Source organism: Antennarius striatus, chromosome 19 (assembly GCF_040054535.1).
Source record: "Antennarius striatus isolate MH-2024 chromosome 19, ASM4005453v1, whole genome shotgun sequence".
NCBI classification, from domain to species: domain Eukaryota; kingdom Metazoa; phylum Chordata; class Actinopteri; order Lophiiformes; family Antennariidae; genus Antennarius; species Antennarius striatus.
The window spans coordinates 13,400,743-13,416,015 of NC_090794.1; the positions used below are offsets into that span (position 1 = coordinate 13,400,743).

At 39.4% G+C, this 15,273-nt stretch overlaps 2 protein-coding genes across 2 annotated transcripts; both read left to right on the forward strand.

The window, feature by feature from the left end:
* Positions 1-4,727: 4,727 nt before the first annotated feature.
* tmed10 (transmembrane p24 trafficking protein 10) lies at positions 4,728-11,129 on the forward strand. The gene is made up of 5 exons (XM_068343209.1): positions 4,728-4,953; positions 5,851-5,971; positions 6,850-6,923; positions 9,192-9,318; positions 9,739-11,129. Exons 1-5 carry the CDS (start codon positions 4,753-4,755, stop codon positions 9,858-9,860), a joined length of 645 nt encoding a protein of 214 aa, XP_068199310.1. The 5' UTR covers positions 4,728-4,752; the 3' UTR covers positions 9,861-11,129.
* A 758-nt stretch (positions 11,130-11,887) lies between these two features.
* Positions 11,888-14,925, forward strand: eif2b2 (eukaryotic translation initiation factor 2B, subunit 2 beta). The gene is made up of 8 exons (XM_068342793.1): positions 11,888-12,132; positions 12,642-12,762; positions 13,547-13,698; positions 13,869-14,032; positions 14,141-14,236; positions 14,344-14,481; positions 14,554-14,620; positions 14,718-14,925. Exons 1-8 carry the CDS (start codon positions 11,961-11,963, stop codon positions 14,873-14,875), a joined length of 1,068 nt encoding a protein of 355 aa, XP_068198894.1. The 5' UTR covers positions 11,888-11,960; the 3' UTR covers positions 14,876-14,925.
* Positions 14,926-15,273: the final 348 nt, after the last annotated feature.

The window sequence follows — 15,273 nt, forward strand, 5'->3', positions numbered from 1 at the left end:
CATTTGTCTGTTTTAACTTGAAACACTCTGCTTACATAAGCATTTTCTCAGTAGATGAGTGTAAATCTCCTGCAGAATTTAAAAATTAATTTAAGATGTCTAAAATTAGCCTCCATAAGGAATAGCTGTATTTTTCCTGCACCTCCAACTGGTTGTATTTATTGTTCAGACTGTTGCCAAGGTTAACCATACGTCAGAGCTCCTACGTCAGTGCGTTCTTTCCATTTTTTTTTTCACATTTGAAAGAGCGGCGCGATGACGTCACTTCCGGCACGAATCCTCGACGGATCGTTCGAGGCCGATCGGCAGCGGAGGGAAGATCGGGCTCGGTCAGACGCGTTTACTCCGTCGTGTTGCTGCGAACGCAGTCATTTTTATTTATTTATTTATTTATTTATTTATTTTTTAAATTTATACGTTTTTTTGCAGCAATGACGGGTCACGTGATTCCTTCTTTTGTCGACTGGAGATTATTTTTTCCAGACGCTCCTTGATAACAGCTGCTCGTCTGTGGGTTATGCAAGAGGATCCGAAAGCAAAAATGTCAACCTCTATCTATGTTTTAACGCATTTCGTTCTGCCGGACGAGTCGGTGCTTGATGCCTCCAGGTTCATACTGAACGAATTTATGATTTAAGATTAAATCCCAAACTAGAATTTCACAGCAGGTAGCCCCCACTGCCAAGAACCAACCCCTCTGATCCTTACCTTGAATCAGATTCATGTCTGCAAACATGAACCGAGCAGAAATCTTTCTCTATATAAATTTCACTCAGGTTTCTACAGAATCTAGTTTATGTATTTAAAAAGATCTGTCAAATTTGATACCAAAGTGATTCAGCGGAATGTCAGCTACAAGTCAAATCTTACTTGAAATGTATTTATTACCTTACTAGTAAATGTTAAGTTTCATTAAACCATCATGGAGCCCCAGATCCTGAATGTTACTTGGATCAGACTCACCACCCACATGTAATTGGAGTCATTCATAACCTTTTCTGTGATCTTACTGACAGACAATCAACCAGAGGTCAACTAATGACGACTAGAGCTAAGTTAGTGTGATGGTTGATAATATTGCCTCACTCCATTTTCCTCAGAACACACAATACAGCTGAACTGGTAACTCCAGTGTGTGAGTGTGAGTGGTTGTTTGTCTTTACATGCGTTGGCTCTGTGATTAACTAGTGACCTGTCCTGGGTGTACGTCGCCCCTTTACCCACGTCACCTGGGATAGGCACCAACCCACTCAGGAACCTGCACAGGATAAGCAGTCATAGAGATTAATGATGTAGAAACCATCCACTGTCACTGGAATAGAAACGCTGATGGGAAGCAGGGGGTTTCTGGGTGTCTTTCCACTCACAGACTCATTAGAATTGGATCAAAAGTTCAACGTGACTAATCCATGTTTTAATTTAACATGAACAACAGTTTTAAAAACAATTTAATTCATGATGATGAAGATTACTGTCTCAATATGTTGGTTTTCACTCATATTTTTATTTCAGCCCATACATGTAGTTTGAAGGATTGAAGTACATGTAAGGTTAAAGCCAGGAGTTGAATGCATCTGTCTGACTCTGGAGGCCAAATAATACTGTAAAATAATACTGTAAGGCATTTAAATTTCAACTGAAACTGTAGGCGACTGATTATATCATTGTTTGCGTGACACTTTATTATCAGAAGTCGTAAAACTTCAACGCCCTTCCCTTTTACAAGTCATTGTTTCACCTCATTTGTTCACTTGACAAAGAAACAATATTTCATCATGCAGGGAATCAGCACGAAGGTGGATTGCTTAATGACATTTCACAGGAAATGCGTGATGTGACCACGTAAGCAATATGCCTGATGGAAGACTATCATAACACATTAACGCAGTTACTCCAATTTTGGAGGCTTTCCAGTGTAGACACACCTTTCTGTGCAATGCAGCCTGGAATTCAGCACCTTGTTCTCTGCTTCCTGAATACATTCAGGGTCATTCCCTCAAAGTACAAAATAGCCAAATCAAAAGATCGAAGAACTAAAGTTGCACAAGTAGAATCCCACTTCCGTTTGTAATACCCTTTGAAATGCTTCTCCTGAAATGCCTTTTTACCGACGCCACTTGTTTTGAGAGCACCGTGATGCTGTGAAACAGCTACGTCTGTTTTTGCTTTGCAAATTAGGAGGACCTCTTTTCCCTCAATAAAGCCTCAGTGTGTGACCACACAGCACCTAATAATTCATATCTATTAATATCTCTTTGGCAGCACCAGGGAGTTGGAGCAACGGCAGAAATAGCAGGTGCATATTGCTTCTTTTAACATCAGCATCAACAGCAGTAAAATTAGACCACTATGACGCCAACCTGCGTCGGTGCTGCGACCCAGGGGAGGAACCAGCCAGCGTACGCCTCAGTGAAATAGCAGGAAAGGAGAGCACGAGTGTTTGAGGGTATCAGGCAGTGAGACAGAGATCCCTCTCTGTGCTGGTCTAATTGTTAGAACAGCGATGATGAAATGACTGAGTCTTCCTCTTTGCTATGATGACAAGACCTCACTTTGGCTCGGCTCCACAGAAAGTTTCCTGTGATACCTTCCTTTTATAAAAGGATTAAACTATGAATACCTCAGTGACTTTGGCTGGGTTTATCTGAGTGACTGAGTATTCAGTACTACATTTAATGAATCTAATAACTCCTATTGTATAATACATTTGACTGTGATGATTGTCACAGGAAGTCTGCTTGAAACAATACGCATTGTTAAATTTTTATGACAAAGTCTTCCTGTTCATGTTTGAGAGTCTGTGAAGAAAATAATTTTTTCACATTTACTATTGTATATCTTGTATTTTTTTTTCAGTTTCCACAGGTAATAAACAAAGAATAAAGACAATTATTAGAGGATGTGTGCATGCATGTCAATATGTATGTTCAGACACTAATGTCTGTAAATTAGAGCTTGAGAATATTTCTAAGTCATTCAGATCTCAACCATTTTTGTTTCATCAATATTCAATATTGTTCAGAATGAACTTGGGGACTGAATATTCACTTGAAGCAGTTATTAAATCACATCAAAGTGTAAATTAGACTGTAATGTTTTTAAAATGTGATATCTGTCCTAACAGACAGAGTGTGGAGGAGTGAGTGCAACACTATTCTTAGAGGTTATTTGACGCACTAAGCTACAATGCTGGTGGGATTTTCCTATCCAATAATTACCATTCACAGAATGCCAGACTCCCTGCACAGCAGCATGTCCTCGTCTTGTCTCATGGGATCAGTAACAAGGATGTTTCCCTGGAAACTGGGTAGCTCTATTATATGTAATTGGGTAATTCCTGAACTGCTGACAGAAAGAAAAAGAAAAAACTTTGGGCATTTTCAACAGACCTACACTAAGCAATGATGTGTCTGTTTCGTAATATAACGTTAACAGTCACCCCCCGATTGCATTATTAGGCAGTTGTGTGACGTTTATGTAAATATTAAACATGAATTCATCATTGAGGTGATTGTGAATAGAATCTGGCACAAAGATATGGAGACAAATTATTTCTACTCTTATTAGCAGGGTTTTACTATATTTCTATGAGATCATGTTTAATGTATGTAATGTATGATCAATGTTCACTCATTGAGACAAGGTGTGAAACAGAGTCACACATCTCATTATAGAAAGCATCTCATGTTGAGTCAAATAACAGATTGCAAGCTGTAAAATAGGAACTGAGGGTAAATATATAGTTGTTATACTTAAAGACTCGCTCCCTAGTGGTACCAAGAACTTGCAAACAGGTAAGTGTTTATTGAGCTACATTTGAAAAGACCTTGTGTACCATAATGAATGTTTTTCATTATGTTAAATCAATGATAGGGTGTCTCATCATCCACACTCATTGTTACTCTCAGTATTGTGGGCTCCTTTCTGATTGTTCAGTAGTCTCTGACGTCTGTCTAGCGTTCATTCAGCCTCTTGTCCAGGGTCCTCAGTGTGATGCTGATGTAGTGTTCCCAACATATTCTTTAAAAAATATACATATACACAAATACAGTATACATAATATAGTGTTCCCCGTAGGAAAATTATTTTTCCACTCTTATATATTCACGTACAGACCATAACAGACACACAAAGGACCCGTAAGCATACAAAGTCAGAGAAAATGACGGCAGAGCGGTGGTCAGCCACATAGCATCCAACGAGCAACTTGTGAGGGTTGGTGCCTTGCTGAAGGGCACCTTGGCAGGGCTCAAAAGGTAAACTAACTCCTCTGTAGCTACCAGTTCACACTCCATACTTTTATTTAGATATTAACATATTTGTCATGCTTCACTTTAATTTTCCCTACGTTCGGCTTTAGGATGTAGCACCAGAAGGAAAAACCATCATGACTAGACAGAATCGACTCTGTCCATTATCACTTCAGACAATAGAAGCACATTTTTATTAGATATGCTCACACAGAAGACACTCTTGACGGCTTGTTGTAAATATATTTTTTATTATTGCTTGTTTCTTGCACCTGTGTTCTGTTTTTATACTTAATACTTTATACTTTGTACTTGCACCTGTGTCCTTTTTTGCACCGAGAGCTGTCGAAAAAATTTCGTTGTACACTTGTTTATGCATTCTAGTCTATTCTAAGAGCAGTAATGGGGTGCAGTTCACCCTCCAGGCCAACAGCGGCGCCCGAGGCTCCAGACGAACCGGTTGTGTGAGTTGGAACTCCCGTGTTAAGCTGAAACTGTCTGGATGGTCGGCTGGTTGAGGGCAGCCATGGCTCGCTTCACTGCGCTACTGCTGTTATTGTTTCTTGTTGAATCTGTATTTTCCATCTCGTTCTTTTTACCGGTCAATTCAAGAAAGTGCTTAAAGGAGGAGATCCACAAAGACGTTCTCGTCACGGGGGACTATGAGATCAGCGAACAGGCGAACACCAAAACTCATCTGAGGGTGAGCACAGACCTGCGGGTAGCAATGTTAACGTAACCGGTCAAGGCCGAAACTCCTTCAAAACTGGTCGCGAACAATTTAAAATACGCCAGCAGCTTATCGGTAAATTAATAACCAGTGCTAAAGAATTTGAGAGCTGTTTTTGAACTGTGGTTGCGGAAAGTGTTGACGAATGCAGTGGTAAAGTAGGCCCGGATAAACTCTTTCCTGGTTTTAGTATCAAATTAGCAACCTAGCTAGCTAACGTCAGTGCGTGCTAATATGTTGAAGTCATTTAGCCATAAACTCATATTAATCTGCCACTGGAGAGTTCAAAGTCAATCAATAATTGTTTTTGTCGATTACACACTTATTGTGTTGTATTGTTTGATGTAACTCGGTGTTTGTGTGTGATCGGTGTGGCTCCGCTTCTATTACACGTCAGTCTTAAGGTCCAGTCCACTGGCAGCCTCAAGCTAGCGACATTAGCATGTTAGCAGCTTTAATGCCATGTCTCAATGTACAGTTCATCAATTAAATTCTATTTTATCGAAAAGGGCCTTAGAATTAATTTACAGGTTTGTCTTCAGATTATGAAAATATTATATCCGCACTTAAAATTGTGTTTCGAGACACACAGTTTTGACAGCTGCTAAGTTCTGTGTGATGAATGTTAAGTATGTCTTTGTTTATTTAGTGTATTAATCTGTCGATTATTTCCTGATTTCTTAATAGTGTTTTCGATTAAATGTCTAAAACGTTAGGAGCCCACACATTTTCTTAGAAATCTTTACTTTTTTTATTGCTATGGTACCTAACCATCAATTGAAGCCGAGGGAAACGTGACTGTGAGGCTATTCAGCAATGCAGTTAATATATAAATAATATGTGATTTTTTTTGTGTGGTTTTTTTTGTAGATTACAGATTCTTCAAGCCATACTCTTTACTCGAAGGACGATGCAACAAAAGGAAAATTTGCATTCACCACAGAAGATTATGACATGTTTGAAGTGTGCTTTGAAAGCAAATCACCCATGGGTATGTGTTCTTTATTCCAAGCCCACAGGCAGGCAATTTACTTTTAAAGACACCAAATGTGTTTTCATGTCTCTGAGAGATACAGAGAGACAATTTGTCTTGATCACTAAGAACAAATTTTCTCCGCTGGAATCACTGACTTGATTACTATAGAAGCTAACTCATTAAAAGCACATCCTACTTTGAATTTCTACCTGCTTTGAATTTTTTTTGACAACTGTAGTACATTTTTTGTTACTCATGGTCAGATTTTCAATTCCAAATTCATATATATCAGTTATTTATTACTTTTGATTTTGATGAACTGATCCACATTCATTACAGTTTTCAAAACAACTGCAATCTGTTCCAAAATCTGAGTTCCTTATGGTCTATTTCCGACTGTTTGTATTGCTTTTATGGGGTGAAGGCTGCACTGACCTTAGCTCATCAATAGACCATCAGGTTGTTCCCTCGTCCAACTGTCATTATACCAGCCTTTGAAACGCTGACCAAAATTAGAGATCGATGTTAATGAAATTAAGGAATGAGAAGCTAATAGTCATCCATACAGGGAAATTATAATTATAAGTAGAAAAACAAATTCTTGATATTTTGCATTTTTGTAAATATATTTGGTGTTATACAGTTACAGAGCACGATACATAAATGCAATTTGAAGACCCAGAGTGAAGGATTTCAGGATGGAAAATGAATGATACTGAAAAAGGACTGTAATATTCAGTTTCATTCATGTAGAGTCACCAGATTCTAAGAACAAACTGAAGTGAAATGAGATTTATATCCACCTCCAAGAAAGCTGTTCGTGATTGTTTGCCACTTCTGCGGAAGCTAGAATGGATGATGCTGAGATCTCCTTTTTATCTCTTTTTAATCAGGGACTGGAAGAGTTCCCGACCAGCTGGTCAATCTGGACATGAAGCATGGTGTGGAGGCCAAAAACTATGAAGAGGTGAGTGTCAGAGCCTGAACCATTCGTAACTTTTATAAAATGGTTCACATACTGTGGGTAAAATGTTTGTACTTTGTAGACGAGTTGGCGGATGATAATCGTTGGTCTTGCTGCAGGTTTTTCATCCCAGTGGTGTCCAGTAAATACTTTCTAAACAAAACTATTATGCATTTTTTCTGGGGAGCATATGTAAAACACCTTGATACAGCTAGGTTCGATAAGTTCAGGTTCTACTTTGAGATGCGTTGGTTTGTGTGGAAAAAAATAGCAGTTACCCATTCAGTTGAATTGAGTTAACAACTGGTTAGGTTTGATCTGCTCAGTTTTCCCCCTAAAAATCCATTTAGGTCCAGCAATGAGAACTGATAGTTACTACGTGTGTGCATCAAATTTATTTGCATGTAGACCACATAAAGTGACCACAGGAAGAGGATGGATCAATAAACTGCTATTATTGCACACAACTTCATTTCTCTTGAAGTTATAATAAGCAAATGAAGGAAAATCTTTGGTCTGCTAAGGGTGGAAATTAGTGTTATGAAGTTTGTTAAATAAATTTAAAAAAAGACTTGTACATGACATATATCAAATTATTCATGTATAATACAGTTATGAAATGTAAGGAGACCACATACTTTTACTTCTGTTGGAGCAGAAAACAACAAATGACTGAAAACATCAAGACAATAAGTCTCATTAGACGTTACCATCCTGAAGACTTGTTGTCTTGGTTGTTTCAGTCGTTTGTTTTCTGAGTCAAAGTATCTGGTCTCCCTACTAGGCAGTCAGATGAGAGGTGAAACATCTTCACCCAACCTAAAGCAAGTTCAGTTGATTCTTATTTGCTCTCTTTGATTTATCTCAACCTTGATGAATGAGAACCTACAGTTATAAAAAGGACACTCATGCCACAAGGAGGAAGGTCTGCGTGACTTATTGCTGCATTTCATCTTCCTCATCCTGGAGAGGAATACCACCGTTATAAATAGCAGAAAATGAAATGAAGCCAAATTGCCATTGAAATACGTGGTTTCTATTCTGTGCTGTAAAAAGAAAACATGGAAGTCCTTGAGGAGGTTGTTTCCTCCGTATCAGTGTCTTCCTACACAGGTGCATGATGTGCATCATCTCACGCATTGTGTCGTCCTTCTGAGGATGGATGAGACTTGGTGCTGCGGCTGCATCAGAAAAGACCTAAAAATAAGCACAGAAGTGATAAAGAGTTGTGAGAATCACCCCCCCTCCCCGACCCACCCACACATGCTGCATGGACATGACGTACTGTTGTGCTGAGGGAGTGTGTGGGTGGATCTTCAGGGAGAGCTCAAGTGGGCATGCCTATCTGTGTGCAAGAAGGAGGAGGGGGGGGCTGTCGTTACGTATCTAGGGTTTTTTTTGTTTTTTTTTGTTATACAAACCTGGAAGCCGATCAGGAGAAAATAGATTGGTTAACAGGAAAGAATCCCCGGTTGGTACAGAATGGTTAAGAATATCTGCTAATCAGATGCATGCCACACCTTTGACAGCTTTTCCTGCTTATTTTATGTCATTTGTATTTTGCATTCCACACAGATATTATTATGCAAGGTCCTAATGGGCCCATGTAAGTATAAAGGGCTGCTGCACAAAATAATTGTGCTGTTCCATTTTGTCTGGACTAAACAGAAGCAGCGGCATTGTTGCTGTTTAGTTGTGTGTATTCAGTAATAATTTATTTGTGCATAACACCGACCTCTGATTTCCATCTAGTGACAACAAGTCAGAGTGAGTCATGTCACACTATGGTAGGAGTAGTAAAGAAAAAAATGGGATCAATTAAATCTTGACATAACTTGTTCCGCTCTCCAATGCTTTTCACCAAATGAAATAAAATGTGTTTACAACACTTTGAGTTGCTCGCATACAAAAGAGACAAATTACACCGATTACGCTTCAAACTCATTAAATGGTTGTGAGCTTATTTGTTCACACCGCTATTATGTCAATTGTGAATGAAGTGCCAGTTGACTGCTGCATATCAAGAATAAAAGATGTCTTTCAACATATCCCAGTGGCAAGCAGTTACTAGAATCATAATTCCTGTGGAGTTGATGGCTGCAGTTTTCAACAAATGTACCAGTGAAACAGTCGAGGTTTAGACACACCAGTGCTGGAATACCCACGGCCTTAGAGTGACACCTGCTGGACACAATGTGTGATGACACGGCTCAAAGCGGCCTCAGGTGACACTTGACTCTGGTTGTAACAGCATCTATTTTGTTCCTTCAGATTGCCAAGGTGGAGAAGTTGAAGCCACTTGAGGTGGAGCTGAGGCGACTGGAGGACCTATCAGAGTCAATTGTCAACGACTTTGCTTACATGAAGAAGAGAGAGGAAGAAATGCGGGACACCAATGGTAAAAGAACATAATGTCTCTTACTGGAAACTTACCAATAAATGTGGGGAAGGAACAATAAATCATTATTGAATCTGCAGTTCAAATTTTACTCGTAGATATCGGGCATTCAAATGGTTCCATGGTTGTCTTTGTCGATATTTCTGAAGGGAGGGGTTATCTGGTTTGAATTAAATTCTTATAATTGCAATGAAGAGAAGAATTGCAATTCCGTTTTCATGCTCCGACCAAAACAATTTACAAAGTCAGATTTACAATAACTAGAGCAAAATAAATGACAGCCAAGATGAATTAATATGTAAATACACTGAACTTAACCTGATGAATTGTTCATTTTAAGTTTTCTTTTTGCTGTTTAGTTGATTGCATGAACAAAAAGTGATTGGCTAATAACATGATTTTCATTGCCATCCTCTGCAGAGTCCACTAACACGCGTGTGCTGTACTTCAGCATATTCTCCATGTGCTGTCTGATCGGGCTGGCTACATGGCAGGTTTTCTACTTGCGGCGTTTCTTCAAGGCAAAGAAGCTGATCGAGTAAAGCAACCCCTAGCTCCTTACCTCAGGGGAAGCTGCCTTCCAAGTCAGCCAATACATCCCAACATCCACCCTCTTTGGACTAGCTTCAGCAAACAACACCCAAGTGAGGTCGAGGGGCTCAAATTCTAGTTTTAACGGCTGCGAGAGAGAGTACCAAGGTCGTCCCCTTAAAGATGATTCATCTGTTTATTTAGTAGTTCGAAACATGAAAAGCTCTGTAGGGAGAAATGCGATGAGACACAGGATGCTCTGTCACTGCATGAGTGAAACGTGTCTATCTCTGTGGTACCCCACATTTCTGTCTGCACTCTTTGAACTGTTGCAGCGTACTGAATGAGAACTTGATCTTACAATCAGTTGAACGTTGATGTTTGGTTGGAGCTCAGTCTGAGTGGATGTGCCATGAGTGAATGTGTTATGCCCTCATGTTGGTGTTCTCTTTTTTTTTTTTTTTTTGCCACATCAAGCAAACTAGTTCCCTTGTGCCCTTGTATCAAGTGAAGGCTATTTAAAATTGGTTTGTTGTTACTTTGATGAAAAAAAAAAAATTGGCAACCACTTCTATGTTACGTCACTTAAATTTGCATATGTTTGGGAGCAAAATTAAATTGTCTTTGTTTGGTTTCATGTTGCAAAAGCTGCTTAGTTTCTAATACAGGCAATGTTTGGGGTTTGGGTTTGTCAGAGCAATATTCTAGCTATAAATTAGATTATTTCTATGAGCTCTTGTACATTTTAGTGGCTTTTGGAACATATAAATAAATACTAGTTGGTCACCAATCAAAGTAGCCAGAAACCAAAAACCTCTTTGCAGCATTATACTGTATGTTCATGGCTATGTATAATTTATCCAACTGATTTCTGTGATACAATTCATGTATACTCGTGCAAATTTCTCTTGTCAGAGTTCAGACGATGGAGGTTTTCGTGAGAAAAGTAAAGTTTCTTCACATTTCCTTTCAGTTCTGCAGTTTTCTTTACACACTGGTAAATTTAAATATCACTTTATAATCTTTCTAAAACGTCATTCCCAATTACAGTACTTACAGATCCATCCAGCTTGATACATTTCTTTACAAACACAAGAGCATGGGGGGGGGGGGGGGGGTTGTTGAAAACATTCAGATTGCTTTTGACAGGGATTAATTGATGCATATGTCATGGATACATTTTTAACAATGAACATGCGTATTACGCAATTTTTATGTTGACTGATAAATTTTGTAAATTTGTGTTGGGCTTTTATTCAATAAAGTATTGGATGGATTTACATTTGTTATGGTGTAGTCTTAATGTGTACAGTATTTCCCACCTACGCTATTAGTATGGCATTAACAGGTCTTAGTTTGATGGCTAATATGGCATTTTGTAAAATAAAAATTCAAAAATTAACGTTACACCAAAACCTTAACAGCAAAAGTTAAATATAACGTTCTTCAAATACTTACAAATTTTAATATATTCAATTAACAATGAGTGAACATAAATTCCGATGCATTTGTATAATTTATACAGTATCTGAAATTAATTCAGATACTGTATAAGTAAATTTAATTACTGCATGAATTCAGCAGGTCAACAAAATAATGCATCACTTCTGAGATGAATGTCAGAATTATTGGAATTTTCTAAGAAACCTTCCTTGTTTTTAAATCGACAAAACCTTTTCATTTAGCCCTAATCCTCTTCCCTAGTTTAGGGACAGAACCGAATCCAGACCAGAACCGCTTCAACCACCTTCACCAGGGCAGAAACACGTAGAGACAAAGACAGGAAAACATTTACATGTATTGTACAGTACTTGTAACTATAGCAACAGTAACATGACGGGTTCATGAATACACATTATTCAGACATTATTTTACTAAATGGCTGAAGTTTTATCCCTCCGCGGTTGTAAAACGGTAAATAAAACCCTCACACCTAAATTCTGGGAACTAAATGGCAGCACAATGTCTCACTAACGAGTACTGTCCAGTATTACTTGTTCATCACGGTAGCGTCACGCAGTGACGTCACAGTGACCCGGATGTACTCCTCTGAACCACTTCCGGGTTGAGCTACATAGCTGTGGTAGGAACAGGTTGTTTTCACAACAACTATGCCGGGTTCAGACAAAGAGACGGACCTGACGGAGAGGATCGAGGCGTTCCTGTCCGACCTGAAGCGGGGCGGCAGCGGGACCGGACCGCTGCGGGGCTCGGCGGAGACCGCCCGGGAAACCACCGCGTTGCTCCGCAGAATCGCGGCGCAGGCTCGGTGGAGCAGCGCAGGTAGCCGCCGCCAATGTGTCCCTGCGCGGGGCCTGTTGATGTTCGTTTCGTGTGGCGACAGCCTGACAGTTGTGTACACATCCGCCGGTGAAACCACATCTGTCGTCTTGACAAACTAGTTCCCGTAGCTTGTGTCACGTGAAAGTTACCTACGGGTGAACTCGCTGTTGTATTTAATCACTTAGAAAAAAAGAACAACAATATAGACTCGGTGGCTAAATAAAGAGTTCAACTATTTTTTTTAAATACTAGTGGAGTTTTCACATTGCATCAGCCTCCAGCAACCTGGTCTATGGAGGAAGTGTTGACTCCTCCAGAAAGATGCATCATTGTATCTTGAGCATCGTATGTTCAACATGACAAATGTTAACTTGATGTTTAGTATGAACACAACACAACCGCGGTGTTCCTTCAGATGTGTTAACAGTGTTGGGGGTGTTACTGAGTGACCCCATGGTGACCTGCTGGTGCAGCTCCCCATCACTTATGTCTCCTGTTCTCTGTTTCAGGTGATTTGATGGAAATCATCCGGAAGGAGGGGAGGAGAATGACCGCTGCCCAGCCGTCAGAGACCACAGTCGGTAACATGATCAGACGAGTGCTGAAGATCATCAGAGAAGAATACGCCAGGTGAGGACGCCTCAGGAACGACACACACGGACATTTATTAGAATGACTTAGTGCTCTTGAAAACTGACAGATTAGAGCCAGTAAGTGAAAATGCGACAGCGGACAAAGCGGTAACAGAAAATGGATGGATGGATTATCCACAACTGTTTGTTTTTGCCATGAGATTGATCACAAATTGTAATCAGATTTTGATATTTAAAAAAATTCTACTTTGGTTTTTCAAAATTTCCATGTTGAGTAAATATAACAAAGTTAAGTTAAAGCTTTACTCAAATTAATGTCAGATGTGAGAAATTTAGATAATTTAATTTCCTAGAAATAGTTATCTTATTTAAGTCTATTAAACGACTTTAAAAGATACCCAAGTAAATATTATTTAATAATTATTGGACAGTTAATGGTGATAACAGATCTTTGTGTGTTTTTCTGTCGTCCCTCATTTATACAACTTTGAACACTCACAAAGTGAGTTTTGGACTTGTCACTGACTTTTTAATGTTGTCATTCACTAAACGTTGTTGGTGACAGGCGTCCAGCAGGCTCACATTATTACAACACAATTACATAACAGTCAACAAACAGATTACAACACACACAGATGGAGTTTCCTCACTGGGTTACGATTAGGGTCAACCTGACATTAGTTTATTAGTCAGTGACTTGAGTACAAGTGCACACCTTTTTTTGCATCATCTGTCTTAGAACTACAAGAAATAACAAAGAAAATGTACCAAAGTGCACCTCTCCTCTTCCTTTGACATAGTTTGTTTCCACTTTCCTGCAGATCTCGTGGCAGCAGTGAGGAGGCAGACCAGCAGGAATCCCTCCACAAGCTGCTGACCTCTGGAGGACTCAGCGAGGAGAACTTCAGACAGCATTTCGCTTCACTCAAAGCAAATGTCATTGAGGCCATCAATGAGTTGCTGACAGAGCTGGGTATGTGTTCTTCCTGTCATTTTGCACAGTAGAAAGATCGATAAATAGTTTTATATTTTATTAATCCTAGGGGAAATTACATAAGTAATTCATTCAGTAAGTAATTTTTCAATCAGTTTTTTTTTTTTAAATTATCTCTGTTTTTCCCTTTTTTACTATTTTTTTTACAGAGGGTACAGCTGACAACATTGCGATGCAGGCCCTGGAACACATCCACTCCAACGAAGTCATCATGACTATCGGTCGCTCTCGAACAGTCGAGGCCTTCCTCAAAGACGCCGCACGCAAGCGCAAGTTCCATGTCATCGTGGCGGAGTGCGCCCCTTTTTGCCAGGTTGTTAAACCCATTTAAGATACGTGTTAAAATAAATGCTGAATATTTTGTTATATTTGAGGGGTTTGCTGATTTAAAAAGTCGTCTCCTTTGTTCATTTCCAACAAGGGACATGAGATGGCAACCAGTCTGTCTGAAGCCGGCATCGAAACCACTGTTATTGCCGATGCTGCTATATTTGCAGTCATCTCTCGTGTTAACAAGGTATTTGACTCAGAGATGACTGACTTGGAGATAGTGATGTCAGAGTATGTGTTGTGACGTAACCTGTGGGGTTCTCTCTCTTTCTCTCTCTGCCCCCCCCTCTCCAGGTTTTCATTGGCACTCAGACAGTTCTGGCTAACGGCGGGCTGAGGGCCGTCAACGGGACGTACACTCTGGCCCTCGCAGCCAAGCACCACTCAACTCCGTTGATCATTTGTGCTCCTATGTTCAAGCTCTCCCCTCAGGTCAGACCAGTGTTGTCAGTTTGATAGTTTCTGATTATAACAAATGATCGTAAAACTGTTTTGTGTCTTTAGTTCCCAAATGAAGAAGATACTTTCCACAAGTTTGTTTCTCCACATGAGGTTCTTCCTTTCACTGAAGGCAAGTCTGGCATTTATGCACAAATCCTAACTTTAAAATACTTGTTAGTTTTTCAAAGAGTAATTTTTTTCTATCTTTTACTATTTTTGTTCTTTAGGTGAGATTCTCTCAAAGGTGAACGTGCACTGTCCGGTATTTGACTACGTCCCACCTGAGCTCATCACTTTGTTCATCTCTAACATTGGAGGACACGCACCGTCATACATCTATCGATTGATGAGTGAACTGTACCATCCAGAGGACCACGAACTTTAAAAGTCTCTTTAACAAATAAATAAAATGACTTCTGTTATTTCATGAATCTCTTTCTTTGAGTGTGATGCTGTACTCCAGGGATTGGGTCTGGATATTTGACAAAATTATCCTACTTGAGTTTATCAAGTACATTTAGGATTTTTGGCAAATTCATCTTCTATCCCCTCACAATAGTTTTAAAAGAGAAATAATTTACGGCATTCATTCCAGCATGTCTACAAATCTAGTATTTGAAGGCAGTAAAATCAGTCTGTGTTAAAGTACTTTGAGAATAAATATTTTCAGAGCTACAGTTAGTGACAATAAATTGCAATTTAAATGAGTTTGAATTATTTAAGGTACTGGTGAGTTGGGATTGGGTGGATAAAAACTGCTGGACAATCTGTCCAAAGATGTAT

Coding starts and splice junctions, on each gene's coding strand:
- tmed10 (XM_068343209.1), top strand. CDS start 4,753: ATGGTCGGCTGGTTGAGGGCAGCCATGGCTCGCTTCACTGCGCTACTG. Junction 5,972..6,849: donor TGAAAGCAAATCACCCATGG/GTATGTGTTCTT, acceptor CTTTTTAATCAG/GGACTGGAAGAGTTCCCGAC. Junction 6,924..9,191: donor AGGCCAAAAACTATGAAGAG/GTGAGTGTCAGA, acceptor TTGTTCCTTCAG/ATTGCCAAGGTGGAGAAGTT.
- eif2b2 (XM_068342793.1), top strand. CDS start 11,961: ATGCCGGGTTCAGACAAAGAGACGGACCTGACGGAGAGGATCGAGGCG. Junction 14,033..14,140: donor AGTGCGCCCCTTTTTGCCAG/GTTGTTAAACCC, acceptor ATTTCCAACAAG/GGACATGAGATGGCAACCAG. Junction 14,482..14,553: donor TGTTCAAGCTCTCCCCTCAG/GTCAGACCAGTG, acceptor TTGTGTCTTTAG/TTCCCAAATGAAGAAGATAC.